The 22,819-nt window shown below is 34.2% G+C and overlaps 3 protein-coding genes across 11 annotated transcripts; 1 reads left to right on the forward strand and 2 right to left on the reverse strand.

Annotated features, from left to right (window-relative positions):
- Positions 1-92: 92 nt before the first annotated feature.
- up (Troponin T, skeletal muscle) lies at positions 93-7,760 on the reverse strand. Of its 6 annotated transcripts, none has more exons than XM_085201241.1 (14): positions 7,608-7,760; positions 6,093-6,132; positions 5,796-5,837; positions 5,149-5,166; positions 4,809-4,826; positions 4,013-4,040; positions 3,797-3,922; positions 3,492-3,707; positions 3,148-3,366; positions 2,956-3,048; positions 2,801-2,881; positions 2,465-2,543; positions 1,244-1,464; positions 93-292 (listed from the first exon to the last, which is right to left on the reverse strand). In XM_085201241.1, exons 2-13 carry the CDS (start codon positions 6,113-6,115, stop codon positions 1,244-1,246), a joined length of 1,164 nt encoding a protein of 387 aa, XP_085057367.1. In that variant the 5' UTR covers positions 6,116-6,132; positions 7,608-7,760; the 3' UTR covers positions 93-292. The 6 variants fall into 6 exon arrangements, with proteins under 6 accessions (XP_085057367.1, XP_085057366.1, XP_085057370.1 ...); XM_085201240.1 differs by lacking the exon at positions 2,465-2,543 and adding an exon at positions 2,004-2,082 and having other exon boundaries at positions 7,608-7,759; XM_085201244.1 differs by lacking the exon at positions 4,809-4,826.
- Positions 7,761-8,798: 1,038 nt separating this feature from the next.
- On the forward strand, positions 8,799-18,286 carry mus301 (mutagen-sensitive 301). Of its 4 annotated transcripts, XM_085201235.1 has the most exons (16): positions 8,800-9,709; positions 10,334-10,512; positions 10,772-10,963; positions 11,380-11,461; positions 11,854-12,050; positions 12,627-12,772; positions 13,214-13,375; positions 13,862-14,031; positions 14,424-14,622; positions 14,985-15,115; positions 15,538-15,689; positions 15,971-16,066; positions 16,315-16,406; positions 16,752-16,944; positions 17,373-17,507; positions 18,130-18,286. In XM_085201235.1, the coding sequence occupies exons 1-16, from the start codon at positions 9,001-9,003 to the stop codon at positions 18,199-18,201; spliced, it is 2,907 nt and encodes a 968-aa protein (XP_085057361.1). In that variant the 5' UTR covers positions 8,800-9,000; the 3' UTR covers positions 18,202-18,286. The 4 variants fall into 4 exon arrangements, with proteins under 4 accessions (XP_085057364.1, XP_085057361.1, XP_085057362.1 ...); XM_085201236.1 differs by lacking the exon at positions 18,130-18,286 and having other exon boundaries at positions 17,325-17,461; XM_085201238.1 differs by lacking the exons at positions 16,315-16,406; positions 18,130-18,286 and having other exon boundaries at positions 8,799-9,709; positions 17,325-17,461.
- A 417-nt stretch (positions 18,287-18,703) lies between these two features.
- On the reverse strand, positions 18,704-22,601 carry LOC146530263 (uncharacterized). The gene is made up of 5 exons (XM_085200399.1): positions 22,400-22,601; positions 21,377-22,217; positions 20,772-20,946; positions 19,262-19,498; positions 18,704-18,955 (listed from the first exon to the last, which is right to left on the reverse strand). Exons 1-5 carry the CDS (start codon positions 22,466-22,468, stop codon positions 18,742-18,744), a joined length of 1,536 nt encoding a protein of 511 aa, XP_085056525.1. The 5' UTR covers positions 22,469-22,601; the 3' UTR covers positions 18,704-18,741.
- Between the last annotated feature and the right edge of the window lie 218 nt (positions 22,602-22,819).

Below are 22,819 nucleotides of genomic sequence, written 5' to 3' on the forward strand. Positions count from 1 at the left end.
TAGTATATTTATATGTAAATATACTAAACATATTTTTAAAAGGACATTATATTTTTTTTTCTTTCTATTTATAGGGTTTGAAATAAAACTAGTTTGATGTATGAAATAAATTAGTTTATTGCAACGTCATAGATCTTGTCGACGCAACGTAAGTAACGTCCATGTTCCGTAACGACTGAATAATAAAAATAATTTATATAATAGTAGCGATAAGTAATGGATTGGTTACAAAATGGTAACCGACGAAGCTCCGTCGGCGTTCTAGCCCTTGAGTGTTGAATGTTTCTTATATCTGGAAAGAACAATATACGAATAAATATAATATTTTTTTTCTTCAACATAAGTATAGAAAATGTAGTGTCGAAAGTGATTATTCTGCGTTTATTATACGTAGGTACATGAATATTTTTATTTTCAATTTAATATAAAAACTCAGCTTCACGCTGTATCCCACACACAGTAGGGTAGGTGGAGGGAACCTGGTGTTAACTTTATATTGATACTTTTAATTATTACAAAATGCTTAGAAATCTTTGGTAAAGTATATTAAAATAGACCCATCTATTACAAAATTGGCATAAAGCCATGTATCTGTTTAAGAACAGCTTCCTGCGCCCAGTAATTATCTTCTAGAGAAATACTATTATTGTTTGCCAGTTTCAAGTTGTTACGTTACCAGATTACTCATAGCAGAGAAAATTATTGACTATTTGTAAGTCAATTTTGGCACGTGTATATATTATCTGTGGTGCCAGCAGTTAAATATATAATTTAGCGCCAAGCTCTATTACGTATTTAGAAACGTTTTAATAGTTCAACCGATCAAGTTTCAGATTATTTGAAGGATAATATTACGCTTTTTCTGGCTTTACGATGTAGCTTGCACATAGCAAGGTAGGCAGTGGGAGTAGGGACGTAGTGTTAAGATACTTCGTCCCTATTAAGTCACTTTCGTTCCCAACTTTTCGCCGACTGGCAGAACAAGACGCCGCGGTTTGTGTCGTCACCATCCTTTCTCGGATAATGAAAATATGAAATATGTCATTTCCTCAAGAGGACATCAAACCCACAACCAGTCGCGTTTACAGTCGGACGCGTGTACCCCGTTTAACAAGATTGACCTCAAACATTTGCTTGTCAAATATTATTTCTATTATTGTTATAAAGCAACTCTTTTTGGGAGAGCTAATTACTTAAGTTTTAAAAACTTCTTGACGTTTCTAATACAAATACTAATACTCACTTATTCCTCTTCCTCCTCCTCTTCTTCCTCTTCCTCTTCTTCCTCCTCCTCCTCCTCTTCCTCCTCGACTTCCTCGACTTCTTCCTCCTCTTCGGGCTCAGGCTCGAATACGGGCTCTTCGTCTTCCTCGGGCTCGGCCTTCACGTCCTCCTCGCCTTCAGGGGATTCTAGCTCGCCCTTCTTCTTGCCGGGCCTCTCACCGAACCACTTAGGTAGTCGCGCTATGTAGATAAAATATTATTAGCATGTCATTTTTATATAGCTGTCAAGACTTAGTATTAATTTTGTTCTTATTTGAATTTTGGCCAATGAAAACATCTTGACAGCCTCCAAGTTCTAATGTATTTTTGACAAAGTAATGTATTTGTGAAGTAATGTAATGTCTTTTCTTATAGTTTTAAATATATATTTGTTCAGTGTAGATGTTCTATTTTAAATTTGTTTGTTGAGAGTCTAACGAGACATTAAATTTATGAATGAACTCCCGACCAGTACAAGAAGTATTTATGAATTAATGACCATTAATTTAGTAATAATTTCTTATACATTAACTCACGTGCTACAACTGAACATTAATTACCACACAACACATGAAGGAACACTACTTACGTATTATATATAGCTATTGTCTTGTAAAACAATTTAGTCAACTTTTCGTCTTTTTAAGTCAATTTAGTCTTTTTAAGTTTTAAATTTATAATCTATTTCCGAAATTATATTTTATAATAAGATTTAAGTTTTTTTCCCATCGAATACTTACCCTTTTGCCTGCCACCGAACTGGTCGGCCCTCTCTTGCCACACCTTCTCAAGGAAGTCCTTGTTCAGTTTTTCTAGGTCCTAGGAATGGTTAACACAAGGTTCAATTCGGATTCAAAATACAAAGGATTGTGTCGAATCCCATCCTTATTTTTTTGAACACTGCCAAATTAATCTCCTAGAAGATAGTACTTTAAAGCAACGTATTTTCAAATTGAATCGATACATAAAGTTCATAACACGTCATATTTTTGAGTCGTATATGATATGATTATCATCCAAAAATATGACAAACAAAAGTATAATATTTTTTGTTATATTTTTGACATTTGACAATGTCCTATTAATCCGAGTTTTGATGATGTTTTATAACCCATGAGATGCAAATTCATGCAGATATGAACATGCCATACACGGGCAGATGTGGGGGAAACAACATGTCTGAACTACGTCCGCATCTTACTTTTGGTGCGGTTCATGAACTCGCCCATCTTCTCTTTCCACGCCTTATCCAATACCTCTGCTGCTATAGTATCGTAACCCTGTATTTAAAGTTACTAATTTATATTTGTCTAATCCACGTTTTACTATTTACAGTGTCTTAGAACCTTTTTATTTTGTCTAATTTAATATTATTAGTGGATTCTTTATAAAATAAATAATACTAAATGTTGAAAGTTTGTTGAAAATACTTGGTGATTGACTTGACAATACAAAACAGAATCAATTTTACTCTTAAACTTTCACTCTTTCTAAGATTTTCGTTTCTTATTGTTAAAAATGTTTAATGTTTACTTACACCCTCAAATAATTTCTTCTTGTCGTCATAGGAGCGTGTGTCGACACGTCGCTCATATTTGGACGCAACTTGGATTTTGGGCTACAACAAAAAATATGTTACTTCTCTTGCTCCTTTTTGAGAAATAATTATTTTGTAATTTTTCTGATACTTACGGGGTGCTTGCCTGTAAGTGCTTCGGGGTCGAGACCCTTCTTGAGAGCCTTGTGTCTCAACTGTTGCTTTTGTCTTTCTTTAAGTTCTTTTAACTGTTAAAAATTGGTAAAGTTTATTAAAACAATTTACCTACAATATATATTTTTTAGATAAGATGAACATGTAATAATCTCGTATAAACATTAACTTACGTCGTAGTCCTGTCTCTTTTGTCTCTCCTCGAGATCGTATTTCTCTGTCTCGAGTTTGACGATGCACTCCCAGAGCTCTACCGCCTTCTGCCGGAGTTTGTCCACAGATAAGCCTTCGATGTTGAGGGCCTTGATGCGGATTGAGAGGGAAATCTTCTTTTCCTCCTCCAACTGTTCCTTGGTCTTGTTGCGCTCGAGTTGAGCGTTGGTAAGGCCGAACTGCAGAAATATTCAAAATGTGAGTATATGTTTCATTTGGGAAATGTTATACAAAATCAGTTTTTAAGTTATACTTTTATATATGTTTCTGTACTCCATTATAGTTGCAAAAATTGACAACTCACGTTATCGCTCCTTTTCTGGATAGTGAAGTTAGGTCCGGTCTTGCTTGATTCTTTCATGGCCTGGAGCATAGCCTGGCGTTTCTTTTCGGCCTCCTCGAGCCTCTGCCTCTTCTCTTCGATGTCACGCTGTTTCTTTTCTTCAATCTCACGAACCCTCCTTTCTTCTTCTTCCTTCTTCTTTTGAGCGAGACGTTTCTCTTCTTCAGCGCGGGATACCTATATATTTAAATTTTTTGTTGTTAACTATTTACATAGTTTACGGTAAATTAATACATATTTAATATTTACATGTGTAAGAAGTTTACCTTGCGCTTAGCCTGCTTCTCTTTGAGGCGTTTCAGCTCGTCCTCCTCCTTGGACCTTTGTTTGCGCCATTCGTTGATGTATTCTTTCAACTGTTCGTCCAAGTCCGACCGCTTCTGGTCTTGACGCTGTTGATTTTTATTTAATTAAAGATTAATAAACAACGATGAAATATATTTCAAAATTTGGATAATATATAAGTTTTCTATAATAATTACCTTAATAAATTCTGGGTCTCCCTCACCCCTGGAAAATAAATTATTTGTGAAAATCTTAATAATTTCCTAAAAATGTTTGTTAATATTAAAACCGCAACTGTCACGGTTCACAATACATATAGCGTTACAAATTTGTTACGATGAATGTATTATTTCTGATAATATTTTAATTTGCCTTTTCTTAAACAAACTATACTTAGTTTTACTTTCGACAAGTTAATATTTCGTCAGCTTAGATCATGAGATCATGTTACACATTGAGCGCCGTTAACACTTAATATATACTGTTAAGCTCTTCTCCACTACATATACATAAGTATGTTGTCTCATTAAAATAACAATTATATTTGTTATAACATTTGTCAATAAAGCATGTTTTGTTTTTGTGTATTTGTAAATGTTTTATATTTGTAGAGTGGTAGGATATGAACATGGTGTCACATGTCAAGGACAAAGGTTTACGCTTTACGTACAAAAGAGTGTATGGCAGGCCATGCTTTAGTTATTTTGGTCCAATCATGCTATTAATCATTTAGGAAAATATCAGGAGAACTCTGCGAGTTTCCCGTTGACCGATATATATTTTTTTCGGGGACGGCGCGGGCGCAACACGGTATTCAAAAATAGAACGCCTACTGATCGATATAAATAGCGTCTGAACATAGTTTAATCGTTCATCCAACAATTTTGGGGTCTGGTTGGATTTATAATACTTAGAATATTAATGCGCCCGGGCCTGATCAGTTAATGTGAGGATTACATAGTTAGTGACACCACAGAGAGCGGTGCAACTTACGCGATCGACGGTCTACTCCTAGAAACAGAAAATAACAATCAGCCTCTACTACACTTTACAATTTTCTACTTTTTAAACTTCAAAAATGACAGAAATATATAAAGAAAAAGCGGTGAGATGATTATTCTGCGCATCCAAAATAAAAAAGTTACTAGTGTTTGTATTTGTAACCACAATTTAAATTTTGCGTAATCCAATTGGTTGTTCATTCACCCAGTGCAAAGATTAATTTTGGTTTTCAATCAGTCACAGCCTTTGCATATCGATTTAATGACCACATACAGTTTCTAGAAGCGAAGCGATTTACTTATGTTTATAAATATGTACTCATAATACTCACTCTTGTTTGGGAGCGGGCCTTTATGATGGAACGGCAGCGGCAGCAGATAAGGAAAAATAAACAGAATTAAAAAACTTGTAACTAAAAATAAATCATATTTCATTTGAAGCACGCAACAAAAAAGCACTTTATTAGAATTTTATTGCATTATGTGAAGATCAATCACTTACCTTGAACAGAACGAACACTCTAAAACAATATTAGTTCGATGTTAGAAAGTACTTTAGAAATTAATGAAGCACATGTTGTAAGCGGAGCTCCTAGAAGTTGAAAGTCTGAAAGCAATAAAAGCGAAATTTCAGCAGAAGCTTAGACTGGAGTCTAATCTTAGGCTAATGAGCGAGTGCAAGTGTTGTATCAACGAAACACGCCACTTACTTCCTGTAACAAAAGAGATAATAGGAGTTGGTGAGGGCGTGCAGCTAACGAAGTAGGGCATGAGATGAGGGTTCAAGATGTGTCCTCAAATTTATATATTTTGACACTAATAAATGGAATTTGGCTCGCTAAAGTCTAAAAGAAATTTGGAAAAAATCTGCAAGGCATAGAAACTAGGCCTCTAAAGCTTAAGTTGAAAACCAAACAGGATTCTAAATGATTCTAAACTTAAGGGGAATTGGATAGAGATTTTTGTTCAAAATACTTACGACTCCACGACTTCTTCTTCAACTTCCTCCTCTTCGGAGCCACTGTGAAATATAATAATAATACAAAAGAGTCCCTTCAAATGGTGCACATTCTTAGGTTAATTAGGGTAAATTAGTTTTCTGGGTACATCTCAATGTTGAAAGGGAACATTTCAGATAGGTTTGATGTGTGTTATTTACAAAATGTGTGTGTTGTGTTTATAAAAGAAGTGTGTAATATCAGAGTTGTCTCAATATAAGATAAATTGTTTTTTTTTTATTTTTATATTCTTCATCTAGGTAATATAAAATACTTACGAATATTCCTCTTCGTCAGACATGTTGATGATTTGTTATTCTGTAAAGTAAGAAATTTACATTATTTTTAACTTGTTGTTTTATTATCTTGACCCAAATTCCATGTTCTGGTCTGTGCTAACGGCCGGAGTTTAGAATATTAAATTTTTTGATCTTTTGGTTTCGCAAATATCTTATACTATGCATTTTTATAACATTATCGTTAGGTAAATAAATGAGTTCTAAGATAGTACCTTGAAGTACCCTGCACTACTGCAAGTAACTGATTTGCCGTTTAAATAATATGATTGGAATTGAATAACTGTGCTCTTTACCTATATAATATTTTACACAAATACATATATTGCATTCATATTTACAAATATAGATTAACAAAATATTCTACAAATTCATTATCGTTGTTATTTCATCTTGTGAATACTAAAAGTCAATAGAAGTCATTAATCAAGTGAACGTGCCAAGTTTCTAATATAGATGCAGGGTGGCATGTCAAAATCTATACTCATCGAATAATCTCATTGTTTATGAAGTTCAATCTATTTTGGGCGGTTTTATCTTTCCGACCATTAGGCGCACCCACGGACTGCCCGCTCTCTGTCCTCCGCCCGCCCGCCATTTGGCACGCGTTCAAAGTTAGATCAAAATTGGTTCGGGTTCAGTTTAGTATTACAGGATGCCGAATTCAGTACTGGTTGAAACAGGTGTTTCATTTCGTATTATTTTAGGGTATTTTATTTTACTTTCTTCGAAAAAATATTTTTTGCAGCAATTTGAAGATTATTAGATTAAGAATATTTTTTTATTCTTATCTATTTTTTCTATATATCGTAATATGTCGATGATTTTTGTAATAAAGGTGTAAATAAAAATGTTATTCCTAATTTACAATTTAAATGTATATTTTTAAAAATGCCAGATATGTTAAATAGATTTAAAAAATAAATTTTAATAGACTTTTTGCAATTGAAATTTACTGAAAAAAAAAGCTTTTGTGCCATTCATATATTTTTTAAGATAAAAAATTTTAGTTCAAAGTTCTTAGTGATAATTTTACGTTTACTTCACATTTTAAAGTTTTATCATAATTTTTTTCTTAGCAAATTATTAATTTAAAATTTCTTCTTTTTTTCTCTTTAACATTTTTCTCTTACTTTCATTGTATTTTTTACATTATATAAATATAAATTTAAAAAAATGCGGCATTTTGCCCTCAAAAATACAATCTATACTGTGTACAGTGTGTAGTGTGTAATGAAAAAATAAATACATGTTCAGTAATAAATGACTTCAGTACATATTTATGTAACTTGCAAGTTTACAGTAACGTAATCCCGCGCTATTTTCGCACCAGCCCGATTTGGCGTTGCGATTATTTTTACACTCCGCCACGTTTTAAACTGCTTTCCAAAATAACTTATTTCCGAACGCACAAACTGTTAAGGCATCTACACACTGTACATAGTATAAGTGTTGGAACTTGATAATTATATTTTCACTGCACTACACTGCACTTACGTCGCACGGGTAGAAGCGGTCACTTAGTCAGTCCTCGACCAGCACAACGACGTTGGAATGTGGAGTCCGCGGCGACCGAGGCGGCTCTGACCGGCCGGTGATGATCCGCGCGCTAGCTGCCCCCCCGCGGGTTAAATTTAGATACAGTCATTTTTGTGCCGAAACCCAGCTCCGGTTTCTTGAGGAACCCTGCTCGCTGCCGAACAGGACGCAAAGGGCGTGGCTGCCTAACATAATATCTGGTCGTGTAATTAATTACCGATTTGATTCATTAATGATCGTTGTTTATGTTGCCAAAATATATTGTAACAAGTGGAAAAATTTGAATAATGTTTACTTTTAACGTACATTTTCATATTATAGTCTTTTATACTTCTTAATTATTTGGAATAATCAAATAATAAATAGCTATGACCTCATGATAATTCGTTAGTACATAGGTTAGCTCATTATGTTTTTTAAGTCGTTCTAATATTGTTAATTTGTGAATGAATATAAAAATAGTAGTAGAAAGAGAACTGTTTTTAAATGTTATTGTTATATTGAAAAATTGGCACAAATATTGATTTACTCTAACTTATAATTTTCCATTTTCTAATAGTTGATAACTATGTAAATATACACAAATTAACAGATTGAGGCCAGTCGTGGCGATGGCATAAACGTGTGACCATGTAAACGCGACAGTTTGTGGGTTCGATTCCCGTTCGAAGAAATGAAATATCTAATATATTCCCTCTGGTAGCGAGGCATAGCGCGGCTTTGAGATCTGCCACTCAATACGCAATGTCTGCATAATTCGGTGAAAAGTGGGAAAAAAGTGTCCTAACACAAATTTCCCAGAAGCTAAAAAAGATAATCAGATCTCGTCGCCTCATTTTCACCTCGTCCACTGTCATTAACCTTTTCATACATGCCCTCCGGGGAATCCTAGTGTTTTTACGTGACTTTCCTAAAGTATCTTTGATACTATTTTCGAAGGTCAACCGAGTTCTCCCTCAACTACTCTTACCGTTTACCTTTCCTTCATAAAATTATGGCGTTTTAAGCGTACACATTGAACATCAATCACTTCGCCAACGTCACGCTCTATGGAGAACACGCGTAGGAGATTGTATGGTTGAAAATTTTCATTTATATACTCTGTAACAATATTGTCATATTATAGGTATTTGTGTTCTGTGATTATGCTTGTGGCTGTCAATGTCAAATCATCAAGACTAAAGTGTCACAACATATTTAAATTAAAAACACAATACCACTTTATGTATATAGAAAATTAAATAATAATGTGAATCTAAACATTGGCGAAGTGATTGGTGCTCAAATGGCACGCCCGAAGCGCCATAAATTAAAAACTGAACTGTAAATCTAAACATATTTTGATGATAAAATGAGTTTGATAAATGAGGATAGTGATAAATTATCAACTCCGAAACGACGTCGACTTGGGTTGAGAAATCCTTTAAGACCTCTGCAAGGTCTGACCAAAGATGTAAACCGTTCGTTTAGAAACAGCACTCCTTTACATTCTCGAGTTAGTTCCACACTTGTACCTCAAAAATGTGAATCGCCACCTTTGCCGTGCAATCAAATAGAATATTTATGTGATTCTGGAAGTAGTGGTAACGATATACCGTGTACACCTGGTGCTTTTGAATCATGTTTCTTCAAGGATGTGGAGAATTGGGACTCTTTTATAGCGGGTAAAAACGATACTTCTAAGGAAAATATAAATAAAGATGAGGAGGTTAGTAAGAAACCTAAATTAGAGAATAAACACGAAAAAGAAATCAGTAGTAGTATCTTAACATCAAGATGTGAGAAGTTATTTAGAGACGAGATAGAAGAGACTTTCGATATCCTACATCATTCTATTGTAAATATTAATAATGAAAATGACACAAGTACATTATTTGAAACCAAAGACTCATTTTTATTAGATATAAGAGAAAGTGGTATTATTGCTGCGGAAGAAAGCAAAAAGGAACAATCTAAATCAAGTTTACATGAAGTTAATTATGATAGTAACACATTTTACGGGTTACCTATAATTGTTAAAGGGTTATTTAAAACTTATAGGAATATTGAAAAATTTTATGGTGAGTATGTTTTTAAACATATTATAAACTTAGACACAATATTGTTAAGACAATCTGTCCTCCATTTGCTGTCTGAATTCATGACATAGTATGTCTTGTCACATTGCTTCAACACGCAGTCCTTATCTATATACATAAAAGGACTTGTCCTCACTGACTGAGGTAAGACGCACGCACAGCCGTAACCGCTGATGGAAGAAACGTTAAATCTGGACAAAAGTTTACTTTTGTAATCTGGACATCCACTAAGAAGGGATTTTGAAAAATTTTTACCCTAAAGGGGTGAAATAGGGGTTCAAAGTTTGTATGGAAAAAAATTTAAATCGGCACTGATTTTTATAAAATTTGAAATTTAGATTTTTAAAAGTATTTAATTGAACACGTGTTTCATCGTTTTCTAGAATTCTCCCCCTAAGGGTGTAAATAAGGGGTTGAAAGTTTGTATGGGAAAATTCTTAAATCGCCACCGATTTTTATAAAATTTCAAATTTAGACTCTTAAAAATATTTCATTGAACACATGTTTCATGGGTTATTAGAATTCACTCTTAAATACGCATGTGAAGCTGCGCGCGTCCGCTAGTTTATTTATAAATTGAATAACATAATATTGTTTTTATTCAAGATTGGCAAGAAGAGTGTCTAAATTTAAAATCAATTAGGGAAAGAAGAAACTTGATATATGCACTGCCAACAAGTGGGGGTAAAACTTTGGTGGCTGAAGTACTGATGTTAAGAGAAGTTGTAAATAGAAAGCAAAATGCCTTGTTTATTTTACCATTTGTTGCAATTGTACAAGAAAAGGTAAATATATTATATTTTTTTTAATTTTTACAATAGAATCTATCTAAATCAGCAATATTAAAAAGAAAGAGAAATTAGTTATTGAAGTGAATTCAGTAAACTATAAAAACATATTTTAACTGACTACTGTAAGAAAAAAAGTTTATTTACATAGTACAAATACATTTTTTAATCTCTTTGGGCTCATAGAAAAAAATTAGATAAATTTATTGAAATGTTGAACTATAATATCAATACTTTACATTTTTACATTTTATAGATATGGGCTTTAGCTCCCTTTGCCCTTCAACTAGAATTCCTTGTGGAAGAATATGCTGCTGGCAAAGGTCATATACCACCAAAGAAAAGACGCAAAAAGAACAGTATTTACATCGCCACCATTGAGAAAGGGCTTGCTTTAGTTCGAAGTTTAATTGAATTGAACAGATTAGATGAAATTGGATTGATAGTTGTAAGTAGTGTTTTTTACCTCTTAATTCTGTTGAGCTACAATCTTATATATTGTTGCATATACATAATATGCATAAGTTATATATGCAAAAAATTGTAATTAACTTTTTTTTAGGTACATGATGCATCTCACATATCAGGGGAGCTAGGAAGAACCCGGGAACCTAGTGTTAACTCTCCGTTCCGTTAAATATACTTCTATTCCCCACTTTCACTCAACACATCACCGGGTTTTGCATCATTAGTGGAGTGAAGATTAATGAAAATATCGAATATTTTATTCCCCCGTGTGGGAATCGATCCCGCAACCGTCGCTTTTAGATTTGCATGCAGTACTCCTTCATCACAACTGCCAATTAACATGATTTTGCATATGATATTTATAGATATTTACTTTCAATTTTCATTTGTTTTTAGGTGGATGAGCTGCATTTGATAGGAGAATCCGGGCGAGGGAGCACTCTCGAAATGTTATTGACCACTGTTATATTTGCTAATAGTAAGTTAAGTTTATAAGAATACAACAACTATCAAAGTTTTTTTTATCAATATAGAAAGTCTTTTGTAATGCTATTTAAAATTATAATTAATACTTACCCGACTTTTTCATCTATATTGGATATACCCTTTTAACATTTATTAATCTAGTAAAATTTGATTACCTTAATTTTCCGACTTTTCGAATTCTGAATGCATTGCATGAGTGGCGTTATTCAGCGCTTTGCTTTGTTAACGAACTGAGGAAATGAAAATATTAAATATTTCACGTTTTCAACTAAGTATTGAATCCTTAACCGGTCGCGTTTTAATTACCTGCAAGTTTTAATATATAATTGCCTCTGCTACCCTCTTAATTATTGTTATATTAATTTTTATTTATAATGTCCACAGAAGGCATACAAATAGTCGGCATGAGTGCAACGATAGGCAATTTACCGGATATAGCTAAATTTCTAAATGCAGACATTTTTGAGAAACAATTTCGACCTGTAGAATTGACTGAGTATGTAAAACTTGGGGATACATTGTATAAGATGATATGGAAAGACGGCTTGGAGATTGTACCTGATAGGAAGCTGGAATTTGATGTTAGTTTTATTTTTTATATGTGTTTTAGAAAAGAAATAATCCTAATATTAATTAAGAATAAAAAAATAACATACTCTTATCAATTGAATTTTTTTTTTATTTTTTTTTCGATAAATTAACATTTATTGGCACTCATTAATTCAAATATTTATTATTTACTTAGCTATAATGAACGTTTAGCTTGATCGTGCCTTTCTATCATTTGTTTCGCGCTCTCGTTTCCACGCTCGGCTCAGGCGGAACGTGACAATGAGTTAAACTTTTTCATGCGTTCAGCCTGCGTACATCTATAAATATAAAAAGGGAAGGGAAGTTCCCACTGACTGAGGTATAGACGCACGCACAGCTGTAACCGCTGAAGGTAGAAACATGAGTTTGGGACATATGTTTATTTTCATAATGTAAATACCCACAAAGAACGAATTTTGAATAATTTTAACTCTATTTTAAATTTGATTTTTATAAATTTTGAAACTCAGTAATTTGATATTCCTATAGTTCAAGCGGGCGAAGCCGCTCAGGTCCGCTAGTCGATTTATAAGACGTTATCACATAAAAAATATGTATGGTTACAGTACTCTGCGGCGGGCAGTACGTTGGACCCGGACTTCTTAGGCGGCTTAGTATCAGAGGTGGCGCCTAAAGACTCCTGCTTAATATTCTGTCCCACTAAAAGAAATTGTGAAAATGTGGCAGCTTTGTTATGTAATGTACAGCGACGGTAGGTTTATTGTTTATTTTTGTTTTTAGCAACGGTTACACTACTACTTTTAGTGCACTATGTTTAAGTTAGAGTCCTACATGCTTCTCTGTAATGACACTATTCTTTATCTGGTGTCCTATTTCTCTTCTCTGATTTCAGTTTCATTCTGTTGATCTGACTATATAGTGCGGTGTTGCATTGTCTCATTATGGGTAGAAAATTTAGGAAAATGTAATTAAAAATGAAACAATTTTAAGTTGGTTTTGGTGGATTTATAACTTAACTTATAAATTGCCTAGATATCATTTTTTTTTTGTACTACATTTTAACTTCATTGTATACGGCATTGTATAGCATTTTAGGTAGAGGGAATCTAGTGTAACCATTTTCAAGTTAAAAAATGTACCTTAGATACCAAATTATATGTAAATAGCTTCAAAAAAATATTTTAATACTTAGGGAAATGACAAACCACCGTGTTCCCGAACGTGTAGAACTGGCTCAAGCATTACGTTCAGAAGGCGCTAGTACAGAGTTAGTGAGGAGTGTGAGGTTCGGAGTGGCCTTTCATCATGCTGGACTTGGTGCTGAAGAGAGGGGGCTGCTGGAGCAGGGGTTTAGGTGTGTTGGGTTATGTATTTGTATAGTAAAAACATTTTTAGAGGCCAGTTCAATTCGCTCTGTGGTCAAGGCAAAGCGTGGAGTTGAGTTCTGCCACTCAACACGCAATGTCTCCAGAATTCGGCAGAAAGTAGACAACAGAGTGTCTTAGCACTAAGTTCCCTCAGCCTATCATGCCGTGTGCGGGATACAGCGTGAATCGAGCTGCTAATCCTCGATTGCCACTGGCAGGTGCTAAGGGTGCTAAACGATTTTTCTGTTAATTCCGGCTATGATTAACCTACATCAGGCTATGATTAATCTACACGCTGTATCCCACACAGCATAATAGGCAGAGAGACCCTAGTATTACGACATTACATTCTCCATTTCCCGGTGAATTTTCAAGTAACTGCAGTTGAGTGGCGGAACTCAACGCTTTGTTTTGTTATGAGAGCGAGGAAATTAAAATAATTCATTTCCCTTTTTAACATATGTCTGTCACAGGTCAGGTGTCATATCAGCTCTGTGCTGCACGTCGACGCTCGCGGCGGGCGTCAACCTGCCCGCGCGGCGCGTGGTGGTGCGTGCGCCGCGGGTGGGCCGCGCGCCCCTCCCCCTCGCCGCCTACCGCCAGATGGCGGGCAGAGCGGGCCGCGCCGGCGTCTGTGACGCGGGTGAGTGTGTGCGCGTGCGTGTGTGACGGCGCTTACTACGCGTCGACCTGCCCACGCGCCCCTCCCCCTCGCCGCCTATTGCCAGATGGCAAGCAGGGCGGCCGTAAATTTGTATTAAGTTGTTAAATCATACACGTCGAATATAAACTACATAATATCCCTAAATTTGAAAAATTACTCGTTTCACGAATTTGTATGTAAAAATTTTATGACAATTTGAAAGTGAACCTCTTGAATTCAATTATGAAATAAGTCTTTTTTTAACAAATATTTTAATAACTGAAACGCTGGCGCAGTGGGACCCTAATCCTTACTTAGGGGAACGAATTGTTTTCATTTCCGCGCTCTGGAAAGATAGATTGCGGTGTTGAATACCGATACCGACTTAACAGGTGAAAGCATCCTCCTCTGCAATCCACGCGAATGGCCGGAAGTTCGTCGTATACTCGGCTCGGGACTAGAACCAGCGACCTCCCGGCTACGACCCGCCGCTTCGGCGCTACTACTGAGCGCTGTGGCACTAAAACTCGCTAATACGAAGAGTGGATTGAAAAAAGTGATGGATTGTACGCTTTTGGCCGTTGGGGATGGGTGAGCATTATTTTTGTTATGTAATTCGGTTTTATTTATAAGAAAAATGATTGAACAACATAATTTGAAGATTGAAAAACATGAAAAATTATCTTTAATAATAAACTACTGAACCTAAACTGCTGAATAACGATCTAATAGAGTATGGAATCTGAAATTGGACTGTCTGGATATAGTATATGCAATATTTGGTATTAATTAATAACTTGCTCTAATCGCGTTGCGTTCCATCATTCAACAAACTGTGTGTTGCTAAAAAATTTTACTGTCACAATTGTATAACAACTCTTATACAATATCTCAAATATTAAACATTTCCATTTTTTTACTTCTATTTTCAATTTTGAAAAAACTAATTTCAGTCCAGAGAAAATGGAAGATATTTGCGAAGATAGTATACAATCGTTGATAAAAAGCGGAGCTTTAGAAATGTCAAAAGAAGGTTCAATAGAACAATTAGTAGTCAGCAAACTGGGGAATGCTGCTATACAAGGTAACTTTTTTATTTATTTTTTAATCTTAGTGGTGTGACTTTTTTTTATAGAAGTGAGACTTTAATATAATTAATTTTAGCGATTGAAAAATGTTTGTATTTTAATTGTTCCTTTTTTTCATTTAATTGTTGTTGTTATAATTAAGTGGACCATTTAAATTATTATTTTTTGTCGTACACACCAGATTCTCAATTATATACTTGTGCATAAGATAGTATTTTTTTGTAGTTTAGTAAAAAAACTGTTTCTTCTTTAAGATATCAAAATTGTACTATTTGTTATGTTGAAAGAAAATCAGTGATAGCATGTATACAAGTGTTTGATTTTTATTTTTATTGTATGTTCCCAATGTACGTATCACAAAAAATAAAACAAAACAATATATTTACCGAAATCAATAAAATCTATATATTTTTCTCAGGTTGCATGGAATTAGAAACAGCTCGTTTATTCCTAAAAGATCTAGAACTGGCCTCCCATAGCTTAGTTATGCAAGGTGCATTACACCTACTGTTCTTGGTGACTCCTCAAGATGTTGGCGTTAGGCCGGATTATAGGCATTTTTATAGTTTGGTATGTTTTATTGTAGTTTGACTTTTATTTGGATTTTTAAAAAAATATTAAATCTTTAAAGTGTAAAACGGGACCCTAATACTAAAACTCCGCTGTCCGATCGTTTGTCTGTCTTCAATCTGTCACCAGGCTCTAACTCATGAACAGTGATAGTAACACAGTTGAAATTTTCACAAATGATGTATTTCTGTTAAAACAATATTTTTATAAAATGGCCATCCATATTAAATTGTATAGTAACTTTTTAAATACAAGCATAACTAATGTAAGTCAATTATCAGTATTGTCAGTTGGATGAAGAAGGAGTCCGGACCGCAGCAGTTCTCGGCATCACCGAAGTTAATGCTATTAGAATGGTCACTGGAAAACCTATTACTGTAAGTTATATATTTATATTACATTCATACATACACACATAGCTTCACGCTTTATCCCTAGCAGGGTAGCCCGAGAGAACGGAGCGCCCAACGCTGCGGTCTCTACGTAGCTATTTGTAGCCTCGTATTCCACCTTCCGCCGATTCAATATTTATATTAGTTTTAAAATGTGGGGATGTTCATATATTTCACATATATGTGCATAAAATCATAAATGAAACTATTCACTTATTTTTTTTCTTTTTCAGAATATTCCAGAAAGTACATTATGTAGATTTTATGTAGCATTAATGTTACGTGATCTGTGGCGGCAGGTTCCTTTTCACGCGGTGGCTGAGAAGTGAGGATTATTAACAATTTTATTATTAAATCAATAAAAAAGTGTGCGTCACGCTGTATTGCGCAAATAGCAGTGTAGGCAGTGGGAACCTGGTGTCGAGACATTTATTTCTCCTATTCATTTTATCCTTCCTATTGATTTTATTCATAGTTTAATTATTAAAACGGCATCTCCAGATCGCTCTGAAGATCAATCTCAGAGATAATAGTGGCTTATGATTACAGCACACTTGGAAAAGTGTGAAGACTAGGTAACATTCAGTTGACTCTGCTTACTATGCTATATCCGGGTACAGGTAAAAAAAAGAAAAAATAATCTTTACATCCCAACTGTATTGGAACCTAGGTACAACATAGGACGTGGCACGATTCAACAAACACTGTCAACGGTCACATCCCGCGCCACCAGTGCTCAGACCCTCTGCGAAGGCCTACAACTGTGGGGCTTCGCCTCTCTCTTTGGGGAGTTGGCCCCTCGCCTGCGCAGTACCGGAACACCCGGACTCGACAAGCTGATGGAACTGCCGGCTGTTAAAAAGGTATTTTGTGGTTGTTATTTTTATGATTGGATTTGTGTATGTATACCACAAGTAGGGTTGATGGGAAATTTGTGTTAAGATACTTTATTAGTACTTTCTGCTCAAGTATTTATTTCAAGACATTGCGTGTTCGGTGGAAATCAACGCTGCGTGTAGTAAGGAAACGAAAATAATTAATTCTCTTAAGTGGGAATCGAACCTATAACTTTCGCATTTACAATCAGACGCCGTGTCTCTGCGCCAAGATGTTCATGTAGGCTGTTTTTTGGTTTGTATTCAAATTCCACATCCCAAGGGTATAGTAGACTTAAATTCCCTAAACATGTTTCCCATATATTTAACTGACTTCACATAATAACTGACCTGACAGTTATCAACAGCTAAAAACCAACATCAACATAACATAGACATGATTTCCAACACAACAGCCGCGCGCGATGCAGCTGGTGCGCGCGGGCTACAGGAGCGTGGAGGAGGTGGCGCGCGCTGACGTCACGCGCCTCGCCGCCGCCGTGCAGCACCTGTCGCGCACCGCCGCGCAGCACCTCATCAGCGCCGCCAGGGTGAGTGTGTGCGCGTGTGCGTGTGTCACGACTGTACTTGCGAGTGTATGTATATATGTCATTAGTAGCTGTGTGTGTGTGTATCATATCTTTCTTTACGCTTCGTCGTGTACTTACAGAGTAGGCAGAGGGAACCTGTTGCCTACTTAAGGCAGAGGGAACCTGCTGCCTACTTAAGGCAGAGGGAACCTGTTGCCTACTTAAGGCAGAGGGAACCTGCTGCCTACTTAAGGCAGAGGGAACCTGCTGCCTGCTTAAGGCAAGTTCCCTCTGCCTACTGTGCTATATGTGTAATACATCGTGAAGCTAAATTAAATAAAAAAATATACAATATGGATTTTAGTGTGTGTGTATGTATTATTAGTAAGTGGTATGTGTCTGTGTGTGTCTATACAAGATATAGTTGCTTGTAGTATCATAAGTCTTTGTACTCACTGATGATATGTAAATATTTTTTGGATTGTAAAATTTTACCATAAATATTATAATTTGCTTATGAATGAATGTAACTTTTAGTGTAAACTTCCAAACAAGTGTTTGAATATTTTTACTTAAACAAAATATAGTTAGTTAGTTAGTAGGAGTTATTCCTTTTTTTTGATAATAATAATGCTATTTGCAGGTAATGCTAATAGAAAAAGTAGAAAATTTGCGGGCCGAAGCTGAAGATGTGATGGACGGACTGAACTTTTGAGATTATGTTATTTAAATTTGTAACTGTAAAAATAATGTAATTATTTTTTTAGTGTAATTTGAAAATGAATAAATATTTCTACATATTTTTTTGTAACTTTTTTAATGTAAAATCCTTTTAGAAACCATCTTAAAGTTTATATGCCGGTGTGTTGATGTTATGGGTTCGATTCCTGCTCGAGGGCATTAATTATTTTCTCAGTCCGGTAACAAGGCAAAGCGCATCGTTGAGTTCCGTCACACAACACACAATCTATCGAAAATCGGTAGTGCGTAGGGAGTGGAGGTTTATTCGGCCTACTCTATTGTATGCGTGATAGTGTAAATCTGAGAAAAATATTTATGTATGCATATAGATAGTAACGTAATAATAATAAAATATAATATAGTTATTATAGAAATAGTTTACGTTTGATGAAAGGAATATTAATTTCTAAATATTACCTCTATGCCTACAGAAAATACAAAATGAAAAATATGGTTTAGGGAAAATAAAAATAAAGTTATATCCATTTCATTTATTTACATTTCATAGATTCATTCACCGTTTCTTATAAATACAGGGTTTTAAAGTCAATGAAGGTAGTTTGGCTTTCTTCACGGGTGCCTCCCGCACTTTAGTGAATTCCATGAAGAAGAACACCTTTTGACTTTTGTCCAGTTTCTTGAGAGTGAATCCCAGTTTCTGTACTTCTTTAGTGAAAGCCTCTACGTTATCAAATCTACTTTCTACTTCAGCTATTAAAAGATGACCACTGTGGACAAAAATGGAATATCAATTAAATAGTTGAAAATGAAAGAAGTATTTTCTTTTTTGGTAATTCATTCATAATCTTATAAATATTGGTACATTATTTTTATTTTGAATGAAAAAAATACATAGACAGATCAATATTTTTGATATTACCAATCATTTCTTAACAGTACTGAATATACAGTATTTTTTTAATATTTATTGAATCATTTGAATGCCAAATGATCTTATGACTAATTAAATATTTTATAAAACAATAATAAGTCATAAAATATTACTACAAAGTATAACAAAAAAAACTACCCACCCATTTTTCAAGACCCGATTGGCTTCAACCAAATACTGGACTAAATCTGTACCCATCAATGCTAAACAATACACCACCGCGTCCATACTGCCACTGAGCAATGGGGTATGAGCCATGTCACAGGCCTCCACTCTTGAGGACCCGGAGACCAGGTCAAAGGATCTAACTGTATGAGGCACCCGCTGGGACAGTTCAGCTTCTCCGCAACCCATGTCGGCTATTGTGTGGGATTTTGGCCTGGAGGATTCATAAAATGGTTTTAAAAACAGGTTAAACACTACTTTTCTTATCTTTCTGTAATGTTCAGCATTCCACACTTTCGGGTGACCATGACTCATCTTACGAACTGTAGATCATACATTCAAACATTACCTAAGTAATTAATTAAATTCCAAAAGTAAATATTACATAAACACATTGCAAACTGATATCCACATCTTTTGGAGTATTTTAAAAGACAATCATATTTTGAAACTCTCATGATCAGCCATCATGTCCCAAAAATAAGTCTATTTATAATCGGGAATCGAACCAAAAACTGTCAAAATTACAGTTACACACTGTGCCACTGCGCCACGACGATTTCAAGTTGGAAAGTTAAGAAGGCCTATTTTCTACCACTTTATCATAATCATAATCAATTTTATTGGTAATTTCAATTACCTTTACAAGTCAAGCAATTTATCGACGGCAGAAAGGCTAACACTTCTAAACGACATTTTTGCGATATTAAGTTATATACAAATTTGGAATCACCGATTTTGATTTGGTTTTATAATTTCCTCAGCACATTTTCGTAGCTTATCCAAAAAAGGATCTTTTAAATGTGCGTTATAACAAGAAGTCTATACGAGCGCAATAAAAAGATTTCACTGTTGTATCTCTTACTTCTAGTTCTACAGTGTACTACATGTAATCAACTTTAAGTGAATTTCTGTTTTACACATTGTTGGTGAGTTCGAAATACTTATACGATTTATGCCTAGTGGAGTAATCAGAAAGAAGAGTGTTAAGCAGTATTATCATTGAATATTTCTTTTGCCTCGCCTACTGCAGTCATCAATTACATGCCCTCCGGGAGGTCCTCACGCTTTTCAATGTCCTTTGTTCATTAACAAAGATGACAATGTTTGATTGGTCCTCACTCTTGCACCATATTATTATAATTCTTTCATTTTCATTTTTGAAGAAACCTCATGAACCATCAAAGTAATTGATTATCCAGTGATGTGATAGTGCATCTGTATGTAGGTAAAAGTTTGTAACCTTTTCTTTTATATAGATGGCATATCTTTACTTCTTTTACAGGTCGAGTAAGATTTAATAGAAATACTATGAATATCTTTAGTATGTTTACTAGCAATTTGTTAGTTATGAGTAAAAAAAATCATTGTGAAATGCCCAAATTAATGCCAGGGTCAGTTAATCAATTTCAGATATTTCTATTTGAGAACACAGAGAAAGCCACAGGTAAAACTGGTAGATAGATAAAAATAATAAATACACTCACATTTTTTGAATCCTCTGAATAATAACATCGAGAGGCTTGACAGGCCATTTCTTTACTTGCTGTTGGTAACCTTCATGGTATGTTTGGAATGCTTCAGGGTCAGATTGAAAGAGTTGTTTAGCATCTGTTCCGGAGGAAGTGTAGAGCTTCTCATTCAAATATCTGAATTTTGCAGCTAAAATATAAATAGACATGTTAATTGCAAGAATTCTTCTTTTTTTTTCCCTCTTTTTTTAGCTTCAAGCTACATACTGTACATAGCAGGCTTGCAAGCAGAGGTAAACTGGGAACCTAAAGTTAAGAGACTCCATTGTCCATTAAGACACTTCCATTCTCCACATTCCGAATTGTTGAAGCATTGCATGTGGAGTGGCACAACTCAACATCATGCTTTACTTCATTACCAGGCTGAGGAAAATGAAAACTATTAAATATTTTATTCCTCAAGAGGGAATTCAACCCACAACAATGGTTGTGTACAGTTGTATGCTTGTGCCTCTTGTCACTATATATAATATGTGCTATTTTGATACTAAACTGTGAATCCTATAGGTTCCTTACTGTACCCTGCTATATGTGAGGCTAAAATAAATTAAAGAGAATACCTTTTAGTCTTTCTAACATCCTTTCTCTTAATGTACTAGTTTTGCTAATATTTATGGAATTTCTATGACTTTGTTGTTGCAATATTGTTTTAAAAGCTTCTTTTTTGCGTTTTGCCTTCAATTTTGTTTGATTTGCAGTATTTTGTACAAAGTTCTTCTCTTCTACAGGTTCTGATTTTTTAATTGATTCAGATATTTTCATTTTTGATATATCTTTTTTTATTTTGGATTTATTAACTTTTCCATTAACAACACTGTTTTTGTTAATTACTATATGACTGTTGGTATTTTTCTCCACACCAAGTTTAGGATTTTCAATTTGTTTTATTTTCTTTTTTTTCAATTTGCTTACTTTCCCATTAACAACAATGTTTTTAGCAGCATCAATATTCTTATTTTTTTCAATACTTGGACTTTGATGTTGTTTATGATTATTTTTTTCTTTATTCTCGGTAAACAAGGCTTCTTCCATATCAACATTTTTGGGAGTATTTAGTTTTTTCTTTTTCGCATCTAGAATTAATTCATCTAGTTTATCTGTATCATAATGATTTAATACTATACTGCTATCTAAATTATTTGATTTTTCATTTTTGGTGCTATTATTCTGTATTAACTCCTTTTTCTGTTTCTTTATGTTGCGTTTTTTGTCATTTACTCTTGGAGATCTTAGACTAGGATGGCTAATGTTATTTATAGATTTAAATTTGTTATTTGCCAACTTCAACTTAGACTTCACTTTTATATTATTTCTTGCTTTTAAGCCCGGTTTTATAAAACCATTTTGTTTCTTGATCTCTGGTGTGTTAGTTTTCTTGTTCTTGTTTTTACCTTTATGTTTCTAAAACAAATATGTTTGATATGATCAATAACGTTGAAAAAATATATTGTAAAAATAGTTTTACAGTTATTTAAAGTTCTTACTTAGTTCTATTTTAATAAATAAATATTTAACAAGCCCAGGAATTGAAAATTATAGAACAAAATAAGTAATAAATCATAATAATCTAAATAATGACATACCGGTGTAGTTCTCATAAAATTATCATTACTTTTGGGAATACTTTCCTCCCACTCAGGTACTTTGAACATTTTTAATACATTTCAATTGCACAATATAAAATAAAAATAAAATTGTATAGTTATTTAACAATTACCACAAATTAAAAACGTGGTTTTGACACCGAATTACAAAATATATGATTTGTCAACTGTCAATATTGCAACTGACAACGGTAATGTCAAAACATAGTTCTTAATAATTTATTATGTAAAGAGAACATTCTATACAGCCAAAAAGAATATTACCGTACGATACGGTAATATTTAGTTTTAAAATAGGATTTATAATTTTGTTCTGTTCTGTTTATAATTTTGTGTAACATGCTCAATTGGATTTTGTGTATATTATATAGAAGGGAACTAAATTGTATTTAGTAAATG

The sequence above is a fragment of the Heliconius melpomene genome, chromosome 17, assembly GCF_056956725.1.
Source record: "Heliconius melpomene rosina isolate 202511_hmr_F chromosome 17, ASM5695672v1, whole genome shotgun sequence".
Taxonomy (NCBI): domain Eukaryota; kingdom Metazoa; phylum Arthropoda; class Insecta; order Lepidoptera; family Nymphalidae; genus Heliconius; species Heliconius melpomene.

Excerpts from the sequence above, each read along its gene's own strand:
- up (XM_085201241.1), bottom strand. The coding sequence starts at position 6,115 with ATGTCTGACGAAGAGGAATATTC. Across the intron at positions 3,923-4,012 it reads GAGACCCAGAATTTATTAAG|CGTCAAGACCAGAAGCGGTC; the intron begins GTAATTATTATA and ends AAAAATCAACAG. Across the intron at positions 3,049-3,147 it reads AAAAGAGACAGGACTACGAC|TTAAAAGAACTTAAAGAAAG; the intron begins GTAAGTTAATGT and ends AATTTTTAACAG.
- mus301 (XM_085201235.1), top strand. The coding sequence starts at position 9,001 with ATGAGTTTGATAAATGAGGATAGTGATAAATTATCAACTCCGAAACGA. Across the intron at positions 12,051-12,626 it reads ATAGGAAGCTGGAATTTGAT|TACTCTGCGGCGGGCAGTAC; the intron begins GTTAGTTTTATT and ends GTATGGTTACAG. Across the intron at positions 15,690-15,970 it reads ATAGGCATTTTTATAGTTTG|TATTGTCAGTTGGATGAAGA; the intron begins GTATGTTTTATT and ends GTCAATTATCAG.
- LOC146530263 (XM_085200399.1), bottom strand. The coding sequence starts at position 22,468 with ATGTTCAAAGTACCTGAGTGGGAGGAAAGTATTCCCAAAAGTAATGAT. Across the intron at positions 22,218-22,399 it reads ATTTTATGAGAACTACACCG|AAACATAAAGGTAAAAACAA; the intron begins GTATGTCATTAT and ends TATTTGTTTTAG. Across the intron at positions 20,947-21,376 it reads GATGTTAGAAAGACTAAAAG|CTGCAAAATTCAGATATTTG; the intron begins GTATTCTCTTTA and ends TTTATATTTTAG.